Source organism: Hypanus sabinus, chromosome 22 (assembly GCF_030144855.1).
Source record: "Hypanus sabinus isolate sHypSab1 chromosome 22, sHypSab1.hap1, whole genome shotgun sequence".
Lineage (NCBI taxonomy): Eukaryota > Metazoa > Chordata > Chondrichthyes > Myliobatiformes > Dasyatidae > Hypanus > Hypanus sabinus.
Window position 1 is genome coordinate 61,159,742 of NC_082727.1, and position 25,433 is coordinate 61,185,174.

General features: G+C 40.5%; 1 protein-coding gene across 7 annotated transcripts in view; it reads right to left on the reverse strand.

The window, feature by feature from the left end:
- The window catches only part of ablim1b (actin binding LIM protein 1b), a 400,575-nt gene that overhangs the window by 229,993 nt on the left and 145,149 nt on the right, over positions 1–25,433 (reverse strand). For 6 of the 7 annotated variants that reach the window (XM_059947920.1, XM_059947911.1, XM_059947912.1 and 3 more), the window contains exon 2: positions 20,603–20,737. The exons of the other annotated variant lie outside the window; for it this stretch is intronic. In XM_059947920.1, the coding sequence (XP_059803903.1) occupies positions 20,603–20,737 (135 nt within the window). The remainder of the gene's footprint in view (positions 1–20,602; positions 20,738–25,433) is intronic. 7 annotated transcript variants of the gene reach the window in all.

Here is a 25,433-nt window from a genome sequence, read left to right on the forward strand (position 1 = left end):
TCTCTGATCAGCTCAGAACACCTGGAGACTCAGTAAAACAATGCATTCATGCCCTTATTGAACTCCCAGTGTCCTTGTTAATTATATTGACAGCTGCTGAGTGAAGCAATGCCCACTTATCAAAGCCCTATACATCTTTAGGATAAGTGTGGCTATTTCCGAAATCCCGGCTCCTTATCAGCTTTTGAGGATTTTGTAACTGCATCAAAAATAGAAACACTCCGGTGACAAATGCATCTGAGATTGAGTCAGCTGCACATTTATGGTCCTGGAAGAGAGAAGATTTGAACATAGGGATTCTGAGAATGTCAGCTAGGAGGATGAAACATTTATGGTCCTGGAAAATAAAAGATTTGATTATGGGGATTCTCAGAATGTCTGCAAGGAGGATATGACATGGCAATGATGTCAGTCACATAATTAAACTTACAGCATGCTCTAAAAGTAGAATAAGATCTTGTTAAGAGAATTGGGGAAGCATGCACAGTGCAGGCCATTTACAGTATTTAAATATGCAAGATTAGTTTTTATAAACCATTATTCTGACATCATGGTGGTAATGTATCTAATTCTAGAGAAACAAGGCTTGAGGCTGGAAGCACCATTGGCTCAAAGCAACTCTCCAATTTTTAATAAATTTATTAAAAATTCTATTGTAATTGCATTGCAACACACACTGTAAATCAATTAATGTTTGTTTTTTCCATCTTGTCAGTCTCACCTCTTTCTGTGTGACACCTCCCTGTCCCTTTATTAGGGACAGAGGGAGCCTGCGCTATGCCGAATTGTCAGTTTTTGTCGTACCGCAGATCGTTGTCTTTCTTGTGGGCTTTGCTGCTGCTTTTTTGGTGGGTGGACTGTGATGATGCTTTTTGCTGAAGTAAGTGAGGGTGGGGGGGGTCGAGGCTTTGCTGCTGCTTGTGCGTGGGGGGGCTTTAGGGCTCTAACATTTTTACTGTGACTCATTCTTTGGGGTACTCTTCTGCTTTCACGGATGTCTATTCAGGTTGTATATTGTACACATTCTCTGATACAAAATGGAACTAATGAACAATCTGAAGTGGGAGTGTCAATGATTGAACAAAATGATAATTAAATGCATTTGATTAAACTGGAATAGATAAAACATCTGCAACAATTTTTTCCTCTTTGCTTCTAGCAACATGGTTAATTAATTAATACTTTCCAGAGAAAATGCACAGGTCCACCATGGATGGACCCAATTCTGTGAAAGGAGAAGAACTGAGCGTTCAGCGAGGAAACCCATCCCGTTTAAAAGAAAGTGCAACAGAAGTTCCAAAGAGATCATCGCTGGGAAGGGAAAGGAGGCAACAAGAAAATGGGCTAAACCTGGGGACAATTTGAAAGACTGGCCCAGGACAGAGGACTCTGTCGAACTACTGTCAGCGGCCTTTGCCCCAAAAGGGTAATGGGCAAAGTAAGACACAACATACATAGTTCAAGAACCTCATCCAAATGCACTTGTCTTCCACGGGCTGATTTATGGTCACGTCCCACAATCTGTACAACAAGCATTTTGTTTCATCATCTTAAAAAGGGGCTAGAAATCCATTCTGAATCAGTAGACTTAAGCATTCTTTATAGCATTGTTCATGTAGTACGTACTGGCGCTGAAATTCATTCTGTTTTGTTCACTGTATTCCACATTATTATTATGTCTTTACAACCAATTTTATTCTTTCAGAAGAATGTGTCACAGAGTATACATCTGATGGCAGAGAGGAACAAGCTGGTCCCCTCTGAGGAAGAACTGAGTATGTGTCTTCAGGCTCCTGTAGCTTCTCCCTGATGGCAATAATGAGAAAAAGGCATGTCCTCAGTGATGGGGGGTGGTTTCTTAAAATTTTAGGGACACCAACAAAACTTGCAATCCAAAGGAATTCTGAGTAAAGTAATTCATTAACTGCTTGCGGGGGGGGGGGGGGGGTGGTGGAGGGGTGACAGCTGTAATCCCTTTTCTTAGTCCAACCAACTTTCCCTCTATTTCTTAATAAACACATCTGCACAGACCAACCATTCCTCTGAGCAGAATACTATGAATATTTAGAATGAAAATTGAAAAAATACATTATTTTGATTTATTTATTATTGAACAGTAAAATGAAAGGCAATACACAAGAAAATCTTTTACATTCCATAAATTAATTCTCATCTGTCCTTATTACAAATCTATTGTCTATAAATACTGTCCAGATTAGTTTCATTCCAAATGTGTTAGTGTTCAGCAGGCCAGCTGTTTACTAAGAATGAGGTATGAACTTCTATTCTGGGTTTATTGTTACAATTTGTAATAGTGTTGTACCTTAAAAAAAACTGACAGTGTAAATATACTGAAGCTCTAAAATGCTTCGAAGTAAATGTTGTATATTATTTAGAAAATGTATGAATTATATTAACACAACTAATTACAGGTTATTTGACAATTACATTAGCATTTCAAATCATATTAACATTTTATAAACAAAAATTCCAGCTGCACAGTATCACTCACTACGCTTAGAGTGAACAGTGGTAGAGAGGGTGTCACCTACTTAGCTCCAACTATTCAGTGTCCTTTTATCTGACCATTGTCACCATTTACCTTCGGATCTTATCCTCGTCCACCAATCAATCACCGTCCGAAAGAGTTGACTTTAACTAATCCCCTGCTCAGGATTCCATGTGTAATTCAAATTGAAGAGAAGATTAAAATGCTGTAGAGTCAAAAGGTCCATGACCACTTTGCATCATCTGCATATTCACTGCCTTTGAGGCAATATTTTCTCTCTGATCTGCACAGGCATGGAATTCTGCTCTTTGCCGAGGCTTCCAAAATGCAGCATTCAGGACAGCAAGCTCCAATTTTGAGAGAAAACAGAAATACCTAGGAAATTTAACATCTCTCTGCATGACATGGCCTCCAAGTGCTTTGGATAATCAGTCTGTGACGAATCATCTTCATAAAAGTAATTCAGCCCAAACTTTCATTCACCAATAAAAAAGGCAACTAGATCACAAGTTCTTTGGCTGCCTTTTCTAAAATAACTGTGCACAAATTTGTTCAATATTATAGTAGTGTATTTAATATTTCAGAAATATTTGAGTAATATTGTAAATGATTGTTTAGAAACATAGAAAACCTACAGCACAATACAGGCCTTTCGGCCCACAAAGTTGTGCCAAACATGTCCCTACCTTAGAAATTACTAGGGTTACCCATAGTCTTCTATTTTTCTAAGCTCCATGTACCTATCCAAAAGTCTCTTAAAACACCCTATCATATCCGCCTCCACCACCGTTGCCAGCAGCCCATTCCACGCACGCACCACTCTCTGCGTGAAAAACTGACCTGACATCTCCTCTGTACCTACTCCCAAGCACCTTAAACCAGTGTCCTCTTGTGGCAGCCATTTCAGCCCTGGGAAAAAGCCTCTGACTATCCACATGATCATTGCATCTCATCATCTTGTACACCTCTATCAGGTCACCTCTCATTCTTCCTCACTCCAGGGAGATAAGGCCGAGTTCACTCAACCTGTCTTCATAAGGCATGTCCCCAATCCAGGCAACATCCTTGTAAATCTCCTCTGCACCCTTCCTATGGTTTGCACATCCTTCCTGTAGTGAGGCGACCAGAACTGAACACAGTACTCCAAGTGGGGTCCGACCAGGGTCCGATATAGCTGTAACATTACCTCTCAGCTCCTAAATTCAATTCTATGATTGATGAAGGCCAATACACCATATGCCTTCTTAACCACAGAGTCAACCTGCACAGCTGTTTTGTGCATCCTACGGACTGGGACCCCAAGTTCCCTCTGATCCTGCACACGGCCAAGTTCATTAATACTATATTCTGCCATCATATTTGACCTACTAAAATGAACCACTTCACACTTACCTGGGTTGAACGCCATCTGCCATTTCTCAGTCCAGTTTTTCATCCTATCAATGTCCTGCTGTAATCTCTGACAGCCCTCCACACTATCCACAACACCCCCAACCTTTGTGTCATCAGCAAACTTACTAACCCATCCCTCCACTTCCTCATCCAGGTCCTTTATATAAGTGTTTTATAATTGTTTGATTAAGCATTCTGTTTTTTACATAATTCATTATGAGTTATATGTAAAAGTACATGAATGGCATATGTTATCATGCCACCACATCATAAATGCACACCCCGCAAAAGGTATAAAGGAAGAGTATGCATGTTATCCCTGGGCTCCCATGTTTTCCTTTCAATTAGTTTTATGTTTTTGAGTTATACAAAACATAACAATTATGGCTATCTTACTTTACACTGCGGCAAAGCACTAATTACACAATCCTTCCTTGAAGGATATTCTCAGTTTTATCCATTTGATTGCATGAGGTACAACTTGATTTTGCAATTCATGTGAACAAGTTGCTCAAGACATTGTTATCTATCGAGATGGATCCACAAACTAAATTTCAAATTCAAAATTATAAACAAAAAGGAATCACTCTCCACTTGTTAGAACTCTTTGGCCTGAGTTCACCATTCTGTGTGAACTCAAGAGTTACAGCAGTGTTTGTAGCATTATTGCACTCACTAAGAGCCCCGGTGAGATAGGTCCTAGCATGTCAGCTCTGGTGGACTAGGTGGATGAGACCCAAAGACCGGGAAGACAGTTCTGCAACAGCCCATGGAAAGCGATGAGGTACAGAAGACATTGTACTCATCCACTGCAACCAAGGAAGTCTCCCATTTGTGACTCTTGTTCACACCACAGGACCTAGCCTTCTGAGGTCGAGAGAGTGGAACTGCTTTACTACTTTGAAAACTCTCCCACACATTTTCTGTAATCATTGGACATGCTGGACAACTACCTTTATATTCATTGATACTTCTCAGCCAAGAGCTTTCTTGCTTGTATCTCACCGATAAAGGTCATAGGACAGCATTTAAGAGGCTTTTTTTAGTATGGAAGCCTGAACCGTCACTTGCTTATAATGTGATATGCATTGTTGATCCTAAGGTACAATATAGATTTTAAAATATATAGTACAGTCTTTACCAAGACTTTATTTAGTGATACAGCACAGGTTGGGCCTTTCTAGCCTCTTCGAGCCATGCAGCCTCAGCAACCCCCACCAAAGCTGATTAACCCTAACCTAATCATAGGTAGGTTAATTGGTCATTGAAAATTGCCCTATCAATCGCTGACCCCTGAATATGAAAGCAAAAGGCAGTACTGAAGTATCCACAATCACATTCATCCAAAAGTGGATATCCTACCTCAGCTTTTACTGAGAACCACCACAGTCATTAAAGCCATACTTCAACAACTGACAGCCTGGGGTGTCGGACCAGATAAAATCCAAACTAAAGTACTGAGATTACGTGAAAGATGATCATTTTGAAATAGATCTTAATCAATGCATGCTCTGAAGCAAAGTAATTCCTCAACAAACTTGCATGTGTTAAAAATTGGTGGCAAAGGAACCTTGTGGCTCCAACACATCCCAAAGTACCACCTGAAGTCATCGTCGCAATGTGGGAAACTCTCAAGAGCAAAGCAGAAGCATCTGGGCAAAGGATTACTGAAGTACCATGATGAAACATGAACCACTATCGAGCTCCAGCTTTCCCAGTGGAACAGATACTCACAGGTATTATTCAGATATATTGGTGTTCACTTGATGATTTGGACAAGTCAGTACACAAAACACAGTCATGTCCTCAACAAAGGTCATTCTGTACATGACAAGCAGAAAGAGTGAGAAGTATCGCCAGAACAGTTAAGTTCAGGAAGTAACTTGTGTAAATATCCAATGGTGCATCTCAGATATGTTGTTAGATGACATAATGAAATAACCAGGACAAATAGAATATAGTCACAATTTATGCCATGGCTTTTGTTACCCATTGTTTGAGTAAACGACTTGTTATTAGGAATTGAACTTTTCTACTCGACTGTTCAGTCAGTTTTGACATTTTTGACTCTGAGATGCTGGACAGGTTCTGTGGAATAGTATGTACACTCAATGGCCGCTGAGTGAATGTCCATGGCTTTCTGCTGCTGTAGACTGTCCACTTCAAGGTTCAATGCGCTGTGCATTCAGAGAAGCTCTTCTGCACACCACTGTGGTAACGTGTGGTTATTTCAGTTGCTGTAAACCTCTCTGACAGCTTGAACCAATCTGGCCATCCTCCTCTGAACTCTCTCATTAAACCAGCAGCTTTCACCCACAGAACTGCTGCTCACTGGGCTTTTTTCTTTGCTTTTCACACCATTCTCTGTAAACTCTAGACAATTGTGTGTGAAAATCCCAGGAGATCAGCAGTCTCTGAGATACCTCCCTATCTGGCACCAACAATAATTCCACAGTCAAAGTCACTTAGATCAAATTTCTTCCCCATTCTGATGTTTGGTCTGAACAACAACTGAATCTCCTGACCATGTCTACATGCTTTCATGCATTGAGTTCTGCCACATGATTGGCCAATTAGATATTTGCAATAATCAGCTGGTGTACCTAATCAAGTGCTAGTGAGTGTATGAAACACATTGTTGTCAGGTGATGTTTTTAAGTAGATGCACAGCAGACCAATATTCATCACACACAATCCAGTCCTGCTCTTTGCTATCTTACTGGTCATAAAGAGTGATATTCCAGGAGCTAATGCAGACACTGGAATCTGGAACAACAAACTCCTGACTGGGGGAACTCTACAGGTCGAGCAGCATCTGAGAAAGGAAATAAGCTGTTGACGTTTCATGTCAAGATTGTGTAACAGGATGAATGTAGATGCACACTGGTACAGGGTAAAGACCTAAACTGTCAACAAATCCTTTCCTCCCACAGATATTGCTCAACCCACTAAGTTCCTCCAGCAGACTGAAGACCACAGAAGTGATGAAGGAATCATCTGAAGATGGCACAGTGACTAATAGATCTGTTGGCTCACTGCTCTAGACATCAGGTTCATCCCTGAATGTTAATGCTGTCTGTGTGGAGTTTCACACAGATCCTTGTGACCCCACGAGTTTCACTCAGTTTCCTCCTCAATAATGGGTAAATTGTTTTGATTAATTGGTTACTGTAAATGTTATCTAGTGAGTGCTATCTGGAGAGGAAAATAAATGGGAATCAGTGTGTGATTAGTGTCAATAGGTGCTTGATTAGTTTGGAATTGATGGGCCAAAAGCTTTCTTCAGTGTTGAATATCTCCAAGGTCCACCAGCTTTTGCAGGAAGCAGTTACCCAGGTGAAAGACGGGCAGACCCACAAAAGGAGAGCAGTTCTGGGCCAACATTTGGGGTGCCATGGTAATGTAGTGACTAGTGCGATGTTATTACAGCTCAGGGGCATCAGAATTCAGAGTTCAATCCTGGTGTCTTCTGTAAGGAGTCCCATGGAGTGCATGGACTTTCTCTGGGTCCTCCAGTATCCTCCCACTGTCTAAAGACGCACTGGGTAGGATGACTGGCCATTGCAAATTGTCCTGTGATTAGGTCAGGGTTGAAATGGGGCTTGTCAGGAGATGCTGGGTGGAGCAGGCTTAAAGTCTAGAGTGGCTGACTGCACGATGAATCACTAAATAAATAAAACACCGTCTGCTCAGTCTACTGAAATGACAGACTCAAAGTGAACTGTGGAAGGTGATGACTTCAAGATTTAAATATTAGCAGCATGATAACAAGCCGTGTTCTTGCCACAATAGCAGCAATGGAAAAGGTTAAATATGGATGACAATTCAACACAATGCAGAAATAGTACAGGATTTCCATATAACACGATTAAGTTCCAGCTTCATAGGACATTACAGCTTAGTACAAGCCCTTCAGCCCACGATCTTGTGCCAGTCCTTCAGCCAACTCCAATGTCAATCTTACCCTTCCTTCTCACATATCTCTCATTTTTCTTTCATCTGGGTACCTAGGAGTCTCTTAAATACCCCTAATGTATCTGCCTCTACTGTCACCCTTGGCAGTGTGCTATACGCACCCATCGCCTTCTATGTAAAAGACTTACTTCTGACATCTCTCTGTACTTTCTCCCAACACCTTGAAGTTATGCCCCCTTGCATTAGCCATTTCTGCCCTGGAACAATGTCTCTGGTTATCCACTTGATCATGCCTCTCATAATCTTATACACCTCTGTCAAGTCACTTCTCATCCTGCTTCTCACCAAAGAGAAATGCTCTAGCTCATTCAACCTAACCTCATGAAACATGTTCTCTAATCCAAGCAGCTTCCTGGTAAATCTCCTCTGCACCCTCTCTGAAGCTTCCACATCCTTCTATGCTGCAGAGCTAAACTACTAGAGCTCCAAATGGCTACACCAGCTAACAACCAATGGTGAATGAACACAAGAGAATTGCTTGCTAAACAACATTCACTCTAATTGTTTTTTTTTTACAGCTGCGCAGACCAACCCTTGCTCTGCAAAGGAAACTTTCGCACAGCCTCAACACTGCAGGGCATTTTAAATTTGTTTTTGTAATACGCATACTATGAAAATTGAACAATCACATACTTTTGATTTCATTTATTAATTGAAAGGTATCATGAAATACAGTTCAAGAAAGAAAATCTTTCATGTTTCGTAAACTTTTTCTCATCCGCTTTTAATCCAGCTGCCTGGCAACAAAGGCTATGTGCACGGGAGCGTTTCAGTCACTGTGTGGCCATGGAACCTAGTGTTGGCAAATATAATATTCTATGTGCACGGGAGTGTTTCAGTCACTGTGTGGCCATGGAACTTAGTGTTGTCAAATATAATATTCTATGGGCTGAGGGAGCAGTCATGTGCCGCAGCTTGGAAATTTAAGTTGAAAACTTACGTTGATGATGTAGTAGTTCATATTGAAAAGTCATTAAATTCATTACTTGAATTTGTTGAAACACCAGGATCATAAACTCCATATAACACCAAATACTGTAATCCCCAAAAAACAATAATAAGAACTGAACACAATATTTCATGTGAGGTCCAACCAGAGTTTTATAGACCTACAATAGTTCCTCCAAGTGAATCAGGAAAACTACTGCAATTGCAAATGAGTCTGACACATGGTCATCTCCATGCCACTGTGTGCTGCCCACAATGAGACAGGGCAGTGGCAGCTGAGAACAATAATAATCAGTTGTTCATTATGCGCTATGCTGTATGACATCGATGATCGTGGTCTTTCCATGACCAAGGTTGTTCTTGCTAAATTTTTCTACAGAAGTAGTTTGCCATTGCCTTCTTCTGGGCAGTGACTTTACAAGATGGGTGACCCCGGTCATTAACAATACTCCTCCGAGATGTTCTGCATGGTGATAGCCAGGACCTATGATATGCACCAGCTGCTCGTATGACCATCCACCACCACTCCTGTGGTTTCATGTGACTCTGATCAAGAGTGTCAAAGCAGTTGTTACACCTTGTTGAAGGGTGACCTGCAGGCTGGAGTGACTTACACCTCCTATGGTAGAGATGGATCTACACTCCGCCACCCAATTATAATAATAAGAGGAGAAATAAAATCAAGTTTGAACATATCACAGCATCGTGCAATAGATCAAGCAATGTGACTAGTTCTCCACTGGAGAAAGACAAAGCATTTCATTATCTGTCTCCCATCAATGCTGCTGTCATGCTTCCTCCCTGTAAGCATTGGGTTATGGCATCTCGACATGCAGTGGAATGAGTGCAAAGTCAGCTTTCTTTAACAGCTCACACTGCAGTGGACAAGATTCCGTAACTGGGTTAAATTTTATTTTATTTGTTAGAGATCCAGTGCAGAACAGGCCCTCTGGCCCAATGAGCCACACTGCCCAGCAACCCGTCCATTTAACTCTATGCTAATCACATGTCAATTTACAATGACCAGTTAACCTACTAACCAGTAGGTATTTCGAGCATGGGAGGAAACCCACACATTCACGGGGAAGTCGGGCAAACTCCTTACGGACAGGGCTAGGTTGAACTCCGGACTTAGATGCCCCAAGCTATAACGCTAGCCCCACTGATTAACTTATTTTTTTCAAGATGCTGCTAAGCAGAGCTCCAGCCCTCAGAATGGTAGCATTGTGAGTGCTGGCAGACAGCTCCACACACTCAGCCACAATAAAAACAGCTTCTTTAGAGACTATTTTGGCAACAGAACACTGGTACTACTTAACATTGTTCCTATACAGAAGAGCAGCCCTTCAGAAGGAGGTCAAGGTCAACAGTTCTCTTTGCTAGGTTACGCCTCACTGGGTCTGGATGCTGCTGTTAGTACTTCAGATCTTCTGGCTATCTGAGTTCATAAAAGAGCGCATTGCAGGAAGATTATTAATGGCAGGCACAGTGAGCATAATTAGATAACAACACATTTAACAAAGCTTTAAAGTGACACTTTGAACATTTATAAATATCCACTACTGAGCACTATTATATCAAGCTATTTAAGGTCCTGCTCTGGAATGATGAAAGATAATGCAATTCTGTCTCAGGCATTTGGGGACAGTCTTCTCGTTTTATCAGCAGAAAGCATGCAGTGATTTTAAAATCTTTAAACTGGCCTGGACCACAAGAGGCTGCGTAGGATTGTAAACTCAGACAGTAATATCATGGGAACAACCTTAACTTTAATTCTTCAAAAGTTTTATATGTTTTCCTGCCATGGGATGGCTGTGTAAATATGCTGTACTGTATCTGCTCTATGATATGCTGTGCTGTTTTGTAAAATAAGAATAAATAATAATAAAAATTTGAATTACAAAAAAAAGGCAGTACCTTAATGTAACGTTGAGACTTTCTAAAACACTGGCGAGGCCTCACGTGGAATACCGTGAACAGTTGGTCAGAAAGGATGTGCTGAAACCGCAGAGGGTTCAAAGGAGGTTCATAAAAATGATTCCAGGATCGAAAGGCTTATTACATGAGGAACGATTGATGGCTCTGGGCTTATGCTCACTGCAAATTCAGAAGACAGAGGAGTAACCTCATCAAAACCTATTGCCTGTTGAAATACCTCGACAGAGTGGATGTGAACGGGATGTTTCCTCTAGTGGGGAGTCTAAGACCAGAGGGAACAGCCTCAGAATAGAGGAGCATCCATTTAGAACAGAGATGAGGAGGAGTTTCTTCAGCCAGGGAGTGGTGAATCATTGCCACAGGAGGCTGTGGAGGCCAAATCATTGAGTATATTTAAGGGAGAGAGGTTGATAGATTCTTGATTAGTTAGGGCATGAAGGGATATGGGGAGAAGGCAGGAGATTGGGGCTGAGAGGGAAATAGATCAGCCATGATGAAATGGCAGGACAGACTTGATGGGCCAAATGGCTGTATTGTCTTAAGCAAGCAGCATGCATTGTTAAAGACCCTCACCATCTGGAACATGTCCTTTCTGCTTAACTAGTATCAGCAAATGGGAGCTGGAATCTGAAAAACCCATCGTCAACATTTTGAAAGCAGCTTCTTCCCCTCCATCATCAGATTTCTGAATGGTTCATGAACCCATGAACACTACCTCATTATTTGTCTTTTGAATTATTTATTTTGTCACAATAATTTTTATGTTCTGCTCTGTATTGCTGCTGTAAAACTACAGGCTTCATGACATATGTCAGTGATAATAAACCTGATTCTGAATTCTGAATTAATTTGATGTCAAATGTGAGGTACTCGTTTGGCAATCATTTTGAGCTTCTTGACAATGGTCTCACACCTACGATTTTGTACTACGGGTTAGTTTAAAGTTTTATAGATTGGTTGTCATTTGACAAGCCATGGAATAAACACACTTTTGTCAAACTGAATCAACGATATAATAGGAAGCAAAGAAAGGATTTATGGGCTCTAACGATCTATTATTTAGGCTAAAAAAAAAACAAAAGCATGGGAAATTATCTCAGCCTTAAAGAATGAAAATAGACTCTTCAGCCCACTGAGTTCATACTAACCATCAAGCATCTGTTCACGCCAATCCAACATTCATCCAAGTTTTCTTCACTGCTCCATTGGACAACAAATTTTTTTCAAAAGTGCTGCTTCCTCAGAATTTTTTTGTTTAGGATAGGCCGCTTGAGGCTGGACACAAATATAATTTCAGACTACTTATATAATGCAGGAATTTGGAGAGACAAGAAACAAATTTTTATTTTTATTAAGTATCATGTGTTTAATTGCATAGTAGTTCAACTAAGCTAAAAATGTTTTGTTGATGATTTTCATTTGTACTCAGTGTCTGAAGCTTCTTGCTTAAGTGTCAAACAATAATCAGCCAACATTAGTGGATTCCAGTTGCCCTGAAATTGTTTCCCCATGACTGCAATCCCAGTGAAACCTTTCACCATGCTTGCCACTGATAGTGCCAAGATTTACAAGGAAGAAGTATGAATGCAGAAAATGAATCTTCAGTGACATGTTCCAATTTATGGTTTTGTATGCTTGAAGCATGTTGTGCTCTATAGTTACCAAGAATATTTTCAACCTCCTTAAGTGCCTTCTATGCAATTTTCTCGTCCTACTATAAGTTCTTCGAATTGCCTGTCATTGATGACCAGTTTGATTTGCGGGGACCAACGAAAAAAAGCTGCCTTAATAGAACCGTAAAACATTACAGCACAGAAACAGGCCTTTTGGCCCTTCTTGGCTGTGCCAAACCATTTTTCTGCGTCATCCCACTGACCTGCACCTGGCCCATATCCCTCCAAACATCTTTCATCCTTGTACCTGTCCAAGTTTTTCTTAAATGTCAAAAGTGAGCCTATATTTATCACTTCATCTGGCAGCTCATTCCATGTTCCCACCACTCTCTCTGTGAAGAGGCCTCCCCCAATTTTCCCTTTAAACTTTTCCCCCTTCGCCCTTAACCTATGTCCTCCGTTTTTTTCTCCCCTAGCTTCAGTAGTAAAAGCTTGCTTGCATTCACTCTATCTATACCCATCATAATATTATACACCTCTATCAAATCTTCCCTCATTCTTCTATGCTCCAGGGAATAAAGTCCAAACCTATTCAACCTTTCTCTGTAACTCAGTTTCTCAAGTCCGAGCAACGTCCTTGTAAGCTTTCTCTGCACTCTTTCAATCTTATTAATATCCTTCCTGTAATTCAGTGACCAAAACTGCACACAATAATTTTGGCATCAGTTATTCTGAGTTACATTATGAATTAACATAGCAAATTGAGGTGATTTTAAATAAATGGTGCATGACAGAGAAATTTCATGGTGATTTTCATGATCAGCAGCTCAAAATCCACAAAATACACTCAAAAATTATAAGGAAGCAAAATCTTTGTTGTCTAGTGTTATTACAGAAGAGAAAAGTCATGATCTAAGCAGAATTTTTATACATGGGTCTGCACAGTAGCGTAGTGGTTAGCACAATGCTTTGCAGTACAGCAACACCAGTTCAATTCCCGCCACTGTCTGTCAGGAGTTTGCACGTTCTCTCCGTGACCAGGTGAGCTTCCTTCAGGTGCTCTGGTTTCCTCCCATAGTCCAAACACATACCAGCTGGTAGGTTAATTGGTCATTGTAAATTGTCCAATGATTAGGATAGGGTTAAATCGGGGGTTGTTGGGGGGCATCACTTGAAGAGACAGAAAGGAATATGCCACACTGTATCTCAATAAATTAAAACTTCCCCTTACCCCAACAGATTCTACATTCAGCTACACACCAGGAGCACTTAAGTGGCCAATTAGCCTATCAAAATTTAGCTAAAAAAGGCTTCTTAAGCTTACTGATACTGTACATAGTTAACTTATTCTTAAAATTCAATAATGCTTTGTCCAGTTTGATATGATGTCTCTTAAATTAAACTGTTATGAAGAAAATTAAGCAGATTTGTGATCACTTCAAAAGTGGAGATAACATAACAAGCACGATACTTGTTCCAACCACTTCCATTCCAGTCTGGTTTTTTGCCGCCTCCTCCCTCTGCAAGGCCAGGTGCAGCAAGTGGTCCACTCAGCAGAGAAGAGCCTTGGACGTTGGCTACCAATACTAAAAGACTTGCTTGTCGCCAGAGTGACGAAAAGAACTGGAAAACAACTTCTGATTCCACTCACCCTAGCAGTCACTTGTTCACCAAATTACCATCAGAGGGACACTACAAGTCCACCACCACCAGGACTACATGTCGCCTCTGAAGCTTCTTTTCTGTAACTATCCAGCTTCTCAATAAAACTCACTCAGATGTAATACCCTAATTGTCCCTGCACAGCATGTGTTGAACGATCTGTCCTGCTCTCTTTGTTCCATTGAGTCCGTTCATATGTTCACATTTATTGAAGTTTGATTATTGATGTTTGCACATGTGACCGTTCTGCTAACTGCTGATTGGCCATGGCTGTTTGCACTATTGCCCTGTAAATTGCTGGTTGTTATTCTGTTGTCTGTTATGGTATTGTCCTGTGTTTTTTGTTTGACACCGAACCACAGTCAATTCTGGTATGTTTCACAAACTGGCAAGAAACTAGTTTGGATAGTTTAACTGATGGATACAGCGGTCTTAAGGTGTTGAATCACAAACGAGCAAATCTGCAGATATTGGAAGTCCCAAGCAACACACACAAGGTGTTGAATGGTTTCTTCTTGTTCCTAAAAATTTTCCTATGCGTGGGCTGGGAGGGATGAGAGTTTCTCAATGGTCATAATGAAACTCTTATTGATCCACTAACAAACCAATTACAGTATTCCTTTCTAGGTCCCATTCATCATTGAAACAATTCATCCTCCACATGAGCCAGTCATCCAAATTTGAAGGCTATCCAATGAAATTATTTTTTTCTGTGAATGGAAAGCTAATGAGTTGTTATATCCTAGCCAAGAACATAGTACTGTAGCCTTCCATCATATTTTGTCACTTTTAATTAAAACCGGGTTACAAATTTTCTACACAATTATAATACATGAATAAAAGTTGCTTCAAAACTTTCTACAGACTCATATGTTGTTTTTCTTGCAATAAGCATGGAACCATGACATAAATAATGTACTGAAGCAGAAAGTCAACAACCACCCAAATGGATCATTTGGTGAATTGGTGGCTTAAAATTTGTTTCACTGCATACAAACTGACAAGAAATAAATGCATACCAGATTTCATTGATCACCTGGTGTGTGGAGCAAGCAGAGAGTACGTAATGCATTCTGTGCAAAAGAGTTAATTGGTTTCCCCCTTGCTGGGAGAGGAGAAAAATCCAAGTGAAACCCTTTAACCAGTTGGCTCTAGAAACACGGCTAGTTAGCCTCCCACTAACAAGCCATGGACAGCGGTGAGAAAACCACCTTTCTCAAACTCCATACATCTAGGGTCAATATGACTTGGTCCCACCAGACCGGAAGAGCCGGGAAACTTTGAGCATCCGCACCTCAATCTGAGCGAATACTGTGGTGTAAGTACTGGCCGCATGCAATTAGCCACTGGCAAGAAATAACAAATCTTACACTGCATACATTTATAAAGAAAGTATACTTATAAATTTCAGCTTTATCAAATGGTTAATTAAAAAAATGAAAGGAAGAAAAAATAAAAAGGGCCCATTAGAGTAAACTAAGTGCACATAAGTTGGATTTCATCTTAAAGTTGTTTTTAACTCACGCGATGGACCCACAGTCTGCATACACAGACTACTTTCCAAATCCATCTTGAACAAACAGGCTACCCCATGCGAGTACTGGCCCTTCCTCCATGAAGCCATTCATCTGCACAGGGACCGCATCCTCTGCCATCTTCACTCCTGTCTTCTCCCAGCTCCTGCCAACAAGACCTCAACCCACACCAGTGTCTGTCATAAAAACCTCTCTGTCCAGTGTTCTCTAGGACCTTCTCCCAATTCCACCATCCTGATTGGCTAACACAACATTCCTAAGTTGAACGACACAGCTCCTTCTCTTTAGCTCAAACCAAAACATGCTAAAAGCAGAATAAGACTGCTCTTACAGATGTGCTAATATGAAATACCTACAGTATATCGGTAAAATTCTTAACCAGAGCATTACACAAACTCAAGAGTTTGACCATTTCTGGTCACAATATTTTTGCCCTTATGCCCTTCTTGAGAAAGACTTCAATTCAAGTCTTAATTCTCATTATAAAAACACTGCCAAATCATTGCCCAGAATCAGCTGTCTTCACTAATATCACTTTACTTCCTGCCTCCGCCTGTAAAGAGTGAGTATGTTCTCCCCGTAACTGCGTGAATTTCCTCCCACATTCCAAAGACGTGCGGTTGGTAGGTGAACTGGTCATTATAAACTGTCCCACAATTAAGCTAGAGTTAAATCAGGAGTTGATGGGCAGCACAGTTCAAAGAGCTGGAAGGACCGATTCTGCACTGTACCTCAATGAATAAATCTGACTGAGGTCATTATTCCCTCAGACAGTTTAGATGACAAAGCAGCTCCAAAGTAGCAAAGATTGGTTTCCATTTGCAACATCAGTTAAGACCAACATTAGATAACAATGTATTCTTTTGTAAAATTATTGAAGAGCACAAGAAAATGAGGCAAAACGAAAGGACCTAATGACATTACCTGGGAACATAATTGAGCCAGTTAGATGGCCAGTGTTTTATCCAAGTAACTCTTCTGTCCTCTTACCATACAACTTCAGTTAAACAAGGAGACAAAAAGCCCCTGCCATGTTTTGGAAATAAGCTTTCATGGCTTAATGGTTCAACAACTCCCTCATCTCTGGAGTCAACATGATGAACCTCCTCTGCACTGCCTCCAAAGCCAGTACATCCTTCTTCACATAAGGAGACCAGAACTGAACACAGTTGCTCCAACAGATTGCTGATCCAAATCCCAACATCCAGAGCATGGGTTCTTAACTAGGGTTCCATAGACTCCTTGGGGGTTCATAAATCTTGTTATTAAAAGTACTAATAAAGACACATATTACTATATCAATGATTGTCTTTCTAATACTTTGATAACTGTATATCAATAGAATTGATTTATTTTATAATCCTATGTATTTTTATTCATTTACTTAAATAGGTTGTTCTGAGGAGGGGTCCACAGGCTTCACCAGACTGCCAAAGCAGTCACTTGTATAAAAAAGTTTAAGAGCCCCAGATCTACAGACTCTTGCATTTCCATGCTGAATGGTTGCTGAGACAAACTGAGCAACAGTCATAACACTTAATTATTTTACCCTACAAAAGTGAGCACTCTGTTTCTCTACTGCATAGGCTAGCTTACTGTATTCAACACCAGGAACAATTATCCTTGCTGAACATTTTTTTGGAGTCCAAAGACAAAGAATGGGAAAACTATGAGGTCCTGAGGGCTAAGGATGTGGAAGTAACTGGGGCCTGGGCAGATACTGCACCCTCTCCTGCTCTGGAAATATTCAATGCCACGTCTGACAACATGGGAGGTGACTATCCCTCAGTCTCCAAGCTATGGTGCCTCAGATGCTAATGGAATCATGGAGAGCACAAATGTTGCTCCACTGCTTCTGAACTCCAGTGGGATGGTAAATCTGTGTCAACACCTCTCGGTGTTCCTGGGCCAGGTTAATTTTCAATTAGCCCAAAAAAGTGCAGTCGAGAGACTCACAAAGAGACGAAGGAAAATTCTGTAATTACACCCAGATGTGAACTGCAAACGAATCTTTTAGATGCTGATAACTTACAAACAGATCACCAGAGGGCAAAGAATAAGTAAAATCATTCATCAGTCCTCAATGTGCTATGTTTTCATATCAAAAGCTCGTCTGCATTTATTTTTCAAGTATTTATCTTTCTGCTTTTGAAGAATTAGCAATTACCATTTTAATTAGTAGTTGCCATCTCCTTTGATTTATTTTTGAAGTCATTACAGGATGTTGGAAAACCAAGAAGAAAGAAATATTTAAGGCATCAGGTATAGAGCAGAAAATCTGATTGTAATCTTGGCAACATCCATATTCCTTTAACTAAGATTCCAAGAATTTATTCAAAATTCTTGGAGAGGGGTTCTAAAATAGACAATTAGCACTTCCAACATTGCTGAGCATTGTCTTCCCGACATACAGCTTCAATGGTTCTATGATTCCATTTAATATTAGAGACCGTATGCAGTACACAACCTGAAATCCTTATCCTTCAGACATTCACAAAACAGAGTGAAAAATCCCCAAAGAAAAAGTGAAAGAAAAATGTTAGAACCCAAAGCCCACTCCTCTCCCCTCCTATGCACAAGCAACAACAAAAGCATCAACCCTGCCCTTCCACACTCCAGCAAAAGCATCAGCCCCATCCACAGTGCAACAGCAAGCCCCCAGACACCATGATGTAGAGTCCATCAGAAACTACCGCCCATCCCAACACTTCAATCTCTCTCACTAACGAGGGGAGACAGAGAGTGAGAGCTATCACTCCTGCCACAGTGAGGGGGACAGCCAACAGCTCATTGTTTCAATGTTACAATCAACTGTGACACTTCTCCGAGTTTTCCGGATGGAAAATTTTTTTGTACTGACTGAAATACTGACAAATAACAATTAATCCATAGAAATAAGGCACCAACATAGTAGCAGCTGGTTACTACAATGGGGAAGGTCACCGGATTAGTTAATGAGGCATTTCAGAGTCTGTTTCATTAATTTAGAACAGTTTTAATGAACTTCTTTATAACGTGAAATCCACATGAAAATACTGATGTGACACATAGATAGAAATTGGTCTTCAATATCCTGCCTAGGCATAGGTACCAGGGAGAGCCAGCTGGGTATTGCACTCCACTTGTGAGATTCAGTTCCATTGACTTCAGGAGCAGCTACAACCAGCATCACCACTCAAAGGTTACTGCCTGTGTTAGCTAGGGCTTCTCATGAGGCTTTTATTGTTATCAACACAGCAAAATTTCAGGAATGAAGTTTAACCAAATTATGAAAACTCACAATCTTACTTAATGCAGTAATGGACATCCCCAGCACTGCAGTCTGATGTTCATAACCTTGTAATAAGCTTGAGAAGACTTAGGGGTATAGCAGGCCGTTCTGTTTGAGATTGAAGGAAAACATAGAGCTTTAAAGGGGTTAAGGGCATTCATTTTGACAGCTATCTCAGTTGTTAGAAATAACTGGAATACTATTTAATCCCACAGTTAGCGACAGGTATCAGTGTGACAAAGGAATTGAAACTTCTGCTCGGAATGGCCACAGAGGATCAGTAAGCCTTTCTAGCTCCCTGCCAGACGCCAGTAAGAGATATTTTTGGTACATGGTTGATCTAATTACTCCTCTTTAACATTGTTTAGTGAATCAAGGGTCAATAACCATTTGCAGAAGAAATGAGTTCAGCTTAAAGGACCATCACCGCTTACTGTTCATTTATCACTGGAGGTCTCTGGACCATTTCAATGACATCACAAATATTCTATAAATTCTTTGCGAACGTCAGTTATAAGGGACTTGCTGAATTTTTCTACTTCAACAAGAGAGACAGAAAGGATCATGGAACTTAGTTCACTGAGCTCCGTTGCTCCCATCCCAACTGGCGCTAATTCCCACAGACAAACGACTTTCTTCGGAATGTATTTAACAGAGGGATGGAGGAAGACATGTGCCTGCCAGAGCAACACCATCTGTTGCAGGAAGGACATTTGGGAGGCTCTCTTAATGTTGTCAGGGATAAAACAACATTTTTTCTTTCCCATAAACCATATCTGGAATCACCAGTGTAATTTTCAAGAATCTGCACATTCTCTTGCTGATACTCTGAGTCAGTCTGAAACATATTTTTGCATGTCTGCCAGTGCATGCCATAAGGAAGGAATTTGTCTTTAGGAATGAATGGGTATGCGAGCACTGGTGCAGTTTCTACCAATATGCTTTTCGATGGAGAACTATTATTTAGATAGAACTCAATGCCTGAAGATGGAGCTGACAACAAGGCAAAAGGTCTCTGTAGCAGCCAAAGTAAACTAAAACAATTGCCACTGCCGGCAACCCTATAGATTTTTATGCCGTCCACTCCGACAAATGACTGCATCCAAAAGTTGAATCCTTTACTGACAATTAGCAAATACACAATCCTGAAGCAATGTAACTTAAGCATACCCAAGTGTAAGCTAAGTGTAATTAATTGTCATTCAGCAGTCGGCAAAAGATATGACATCTGTCAGGCCACAGCTTCCAAACTGCCCAGAACAAAGCATGATTACATAACTCATTCCCCTCACTATTACCGTGCCTCCACCTGTATGAGTAGATACCACAATAAATGCACAACACAGAATATAGTGCAGATAGAGAACAGATACGTGGCTCCTACAGACTCTCATCAGTATCAAGGACAAATGATTTTCCTTTCATAAGCAAATGAAAATGGTGAACTAGAACCAGTTAAAAACCAATCTGATTTATTGGTTCAGGGTCCAGTTCCACTGTTTATCCAAAACAACTTCCTTAATACAAATAGGGTACCCATCACATCTATAAAGATGTACATGCTTCTTGGATCACATCATGGGCCCGAGAAATATAATGTCAGTGTTGTCTAAGAACTAGTGACTATAGTGATCAGAAAGTGGCTTCCTCTATGAAGTATAAACCACTTACTCTGACTCGGCCCCTGCTCATTTTCAGTAAGGTGACAGAAAATCCAGATATATACAAAAGAGACAAACAGCAGTTACAGTCGCCCTACCTTTGCAGGTGAAGCATTTAAGGTGGAAGTGCCTGGACTGGACACGCAACACTTGTCCTTTACATGGATCTCCACACTTGAAGCAGCGGATGGCCAGCTTTTCTGTTGGCTGGTGTGGATCCTGAGGGTGAGCCACTGCAGAGAAGCAGAAGGTGATACATCATCTCTTTGGGTCAACAATTCTTAAAATTCAACGGTTATTTGTGTTTCCAGCATCAGATTAAACACACACACACACACACACTCACGGGACACAGTGGGACCAGTACATTTTGGCCCAATTAAGCAGCTGCCCAATTAGTCAGTTTCACAGAAGTAGTTTTAAAAAGAATTTAAAAAACTCAGATTAACTGAGTAACAATTTATGTATTTAAATGAAATACAGAACAAATTAGAACACTTCTGATTTCTCCACAGTATAAAAATGTGTATTAGCTCCTAAGAATTATCAGAGAAGTTCATCTTCTGTGTTGTTTCGATTGACTGTAAATTAACAAAATCAGTGCAGACACCTAGTGCAGATAACGGACTGCCTTCATATAATGCTATCAATGATTGCATCCTGATGCACCATCAATAATTCTCGGAGACCTGAGTTAAGGTAGGCTTTTATTGGCTGGAAGAAAGCACTGTCAGCAGCAAGCGACCATCACACAACATCCTGGAGACTGAGAGAGGAGCTGTGCCTCCAATCGCCTTTATACAGGGGTCCGTGGGAGGAGCCACAGGAGCAGTCAGCAGAGGGGCGTGTCCAGACAGGTATATGTAGTTCACCACACATCCTCCAAATCTTTATTTTAATTGTAACATTAAAGATACCTTCAAATTCTTCATAATACCTAACCTGTTGAAGTCATGAAATAGTTTCATTTTCACTCCTGGCTCTTTCTGGGAATGTTTGAATGTTTGAAATCACAGTGAGCAAAACAGTTCCAAATTGTCTTACTGCTTATTTCTCAACTACTATCAGTGACAATAATCACTGCTTTTTCAACAGTAAAACATGCAAGTGACGCCATTTAAAAACTGATTGTTCTAAGCAAGGTGTAATGTCAACCAGCCACTCATTAACATATGACTAATGTTAGAAACTGTTCAGCAACAGTCTCCTGTCATAATTAAGCAGCACAGTCTCCCAAATAAACACAGGGAACCCTGGCTATGTTCTCAATTTAGTTTTTGTTCTTGTCCCAAATACGCAGCTGCCCCAATTAACTGAGAACCGAATTACCAGAACCGGAAATATGTTTAGGTGATCATATTGTATTTGGCAATTCACAGATGCATCACTCAAACTTTCAAATCATCACAGGATTCCAAAGACCCTTGAAGACTATCTAAACTGAATAAACTCACAGGAGAAAGCATTGCTTGTGATTTTCCAAATGAATCTCATCTTTCATTGGACAGGAAGGTAAATCTAACTTAAAAATATAAAATGAAACGGAGAAATGTTAGGAGCAGAACTGGAGAGATTTTGTTTGTAACCAGGGCATGTACTGCATGAGCCATTCCTGGCTGCCCTCAATAACAATACAGAGTCAATTTCTTGGCATTGTCAGACCAAGTAGTGACAGTCTCCCTTCCCTAAGGGGCACAAGGACATCAGTACTTCCAACAATGCCACAGCACAACTTTCTGGTTATAATTGCATATCAGCAAACAATTTACCTGATTTATTGAGTTAAATGTTCACAGTTTTCCCTGTGGCATCGCAAGATCCTCATCCAATAACAAAGCCAATAGATTACCGTGACCAAGTCAAATTTAAACTAGGCACCACAGTAGCGGAGCTGTCAGTGCAACACAGTTACAGCACGGGGCTTCCTGGAGTTCAGAGTTCAATTCCGATGCTGGTCTGTAGAGAGTCTCTGTATGTCCTCCCCAGGGAATGTGATTTCCCCCTAGTACTCTGGTTTCCTCCCACAGTCCAGAGAGGCACTGGATAAGCTAACGGGTCATTGCAAATTGTCCTGTGATTAGGCGAAATGTGAATCGTGGTTGAGGGGCTGCACAGGGCTGGAAGGGCCTGCTCTGAGCTGTATTGCTAAATAAATAAATAAATCATTAATGTTTAACTCAGAAGCCAGTCATGCTGCAAGTTCTGCACTTGTGCAGAACTATTTCACATTAATTGATATGTAACATCAAACCAAGAGGTATTTATAGTTTGCCCAAGAGTGCAAGGATGCCTGGAGCAGAGAGTCATATATCAGTTTGGTTACATGTGAAACACAATGTCTAAATACAAGGAATGCTAGTTCTTGCCCAGTAACAAACAGGTCAGTAATGGCCTGAAACAGCTGACCAAAGCTCTAAAAACACATTATCTAACTATACTCTGGACTTTGTGCCTATATTTCAGTACAAATACACAGGCGTCTGTCATATATATTTAACTCTGCATTACCTCAAAGAAGAGTGCAAGCACAGAACATTTTCCAATTTAACACTTCTATACAGAACTTTGTAAAATAAAAACACTTATCTGTTTGCAAAACTTATGCAGCTCTCTGGCTAATACGAAAACTAGAAACCGTGCACAGATTAATTAACAAAAAAATTCCATATGTATTTGGTTTGTGCACAGGTTTGTGCTGATTGTAAAGGTTTTCTGGAGCCTCCAGTATTCCTTCATGTATTTGGTTCTGGCACGAAAAGACACTGGGAAATTTCTACAGAAGTAATGTGGAGACCACGATAACTGGTATGGAGGAGCCAACGCACAGAATTGAAAAAAAGCTGCAGAAAGTTGTAATCTCAGCCAGCTCTATCATAGACACTAGCCTCCCCAGCATCCAGGATACCTTCTAAAGGAGACGCCTCTATAAAGGCATTAATCATTAAGGACCCCATCACCCAGGACATGTCCTCTTCTCCTTGCTACCATCAGGGAGGAGGTACAGAAGCCTGACTCAGTGACTGAGGCACAGCTTCTTCCCCTCTGCCATTGGATTTCTGAATGGACAATGAACCAGGAATACTACCTCACTATCATTGTTCCTTTCTTTCTGCACTACTTATTTAATATAATTAATCTATTAATGTAATTTATGGTTTTTATTACTTTGTATCCTAATATACTGTTGCCAAAAAAGAACAAATTTCACGACATAAGCCAATGATAATAAACCTGCTTCTGATCCATGCCTGTAACTCAGTTATCTGTTCCAAAATTATACTATGAAGACAAAGAATGCAGAGTAATTATTGAAAAGGTATTGTTTAATGAGATATTTGCAAAGAGCTAGGATTAAAAAGGTGAAAGGCAAATTGGAAACAGACAGTCCAAGCAAAGGTGCATTCTTCAAGAGTCCCACATTATCTTGTACACATGCAAAAATGAAGTCACATCAAAATTCAACATGTAGAGAGGAAAGTAACGTTACCTTCCCACTTCTGCTGAATAAGGCATAAATCGGCACAAAGATGAGAAAATCTGCAGATGCTTGAAATCCAAGCAACACACAAGGGAATGGGGAGGAGTACCAGAGAGAGGTGTTCGGCAGGTAAGGAGATGAGGTGAGAGGGGGTAAACAGGAATGGTGAAGGGGGGAGGTGTTCACTCATCAGCTTCCCAGCTCTTTACTTCACCCACTCACCTTTCCCCAGTTTCACCTATCACCTGCCACCTTGTACTTCCTCCTCCTCTCTCCCCACCTTCTTGCTCTAATTTCTTTCTCATCTTTTTTTCCCAGTCCTGAGGAAGGGTCTCAGCCTGAAACATCGACTGTACTCTGTACTCCATAGATGCAACTGAGCTCCTCTAGCATTTTGTATGCATTGTTGAAGGCATAAATTGGATTGCATTAATTTGCCAATTCTTTTGAACCAGGCATGAGATGTGACATCTCAAATTACCTTTATTATGAATCAGGATGGACACGCACGAGTAGGTGCATGGAACTATTTGCCCTTGAGACAGCTGAAACAATGCAAGCAGAAGAGGACAGCAGTTTGACAACCAACCTGTACTCAGATTTCAGACTGAGTTTGCAATGGTGTAGCAGCTAAGTGTGTCATTTAATGAAGGAATGTGGCATGGATGATTGGCAATCATTCTGTATTTAATATTTCAGTAATGTTTGAGTAATGTTGTAAATATATTGTTCGGTCCACCATTCTTTGTTATTTATATAATTCATTAAGGTTAGATGTAAAAATACATGAATGACGTATGTTATCACACCGCCACGTGATTCGTCCGCACCTCTCCCAAAGTAAACACAAGGTTAGAATCACACTTTGGACTCCAGTGTCTTCCCTTGAATTAGTTTAGTCTTTCAAAGTTACAAAACATAACAACAATAACCAGGTTAGTATAGGGACAATAGAATTATGAAACAAAACTGAAGTGACAAGTGTACTGTAAATAGGGCAGGAAAGGGAGCAAGAGAAGGTTCCGGTGAAGTAAAGAAAGAAAGGTACAGGACAGAATTGTAAAATATGATAATTAATATAATACTTACTGGTCATGAATAAGACAACATGTGAACAATGGACATGAAGTTGTAAAGTAACCAAATTAATCTAATCTGATTAAATTGCAGTCATGAAGAATAGAAAACTACAGTTACAGCCTCCCTCAATCCATTGCCCCTAACCAGAGAAATTCAACAAGGATTCTACAATGTTTTCTCAATGTCGCCCAAGGTTGTTGGAAAACTAGGGCTTGGGTCAAAATCCTTTGGGGTGTTCCAAAGTGAACAACTGTTTTACTGGGGGTGGGGGTGGTGGAAGGCTGATGGAATCAGTTACATTGTTTACTTGGAGATGTAAAATTAGTCAGCTCCAACATGGGTACTAACCTCTGTAGTATCCAAGGCATCTT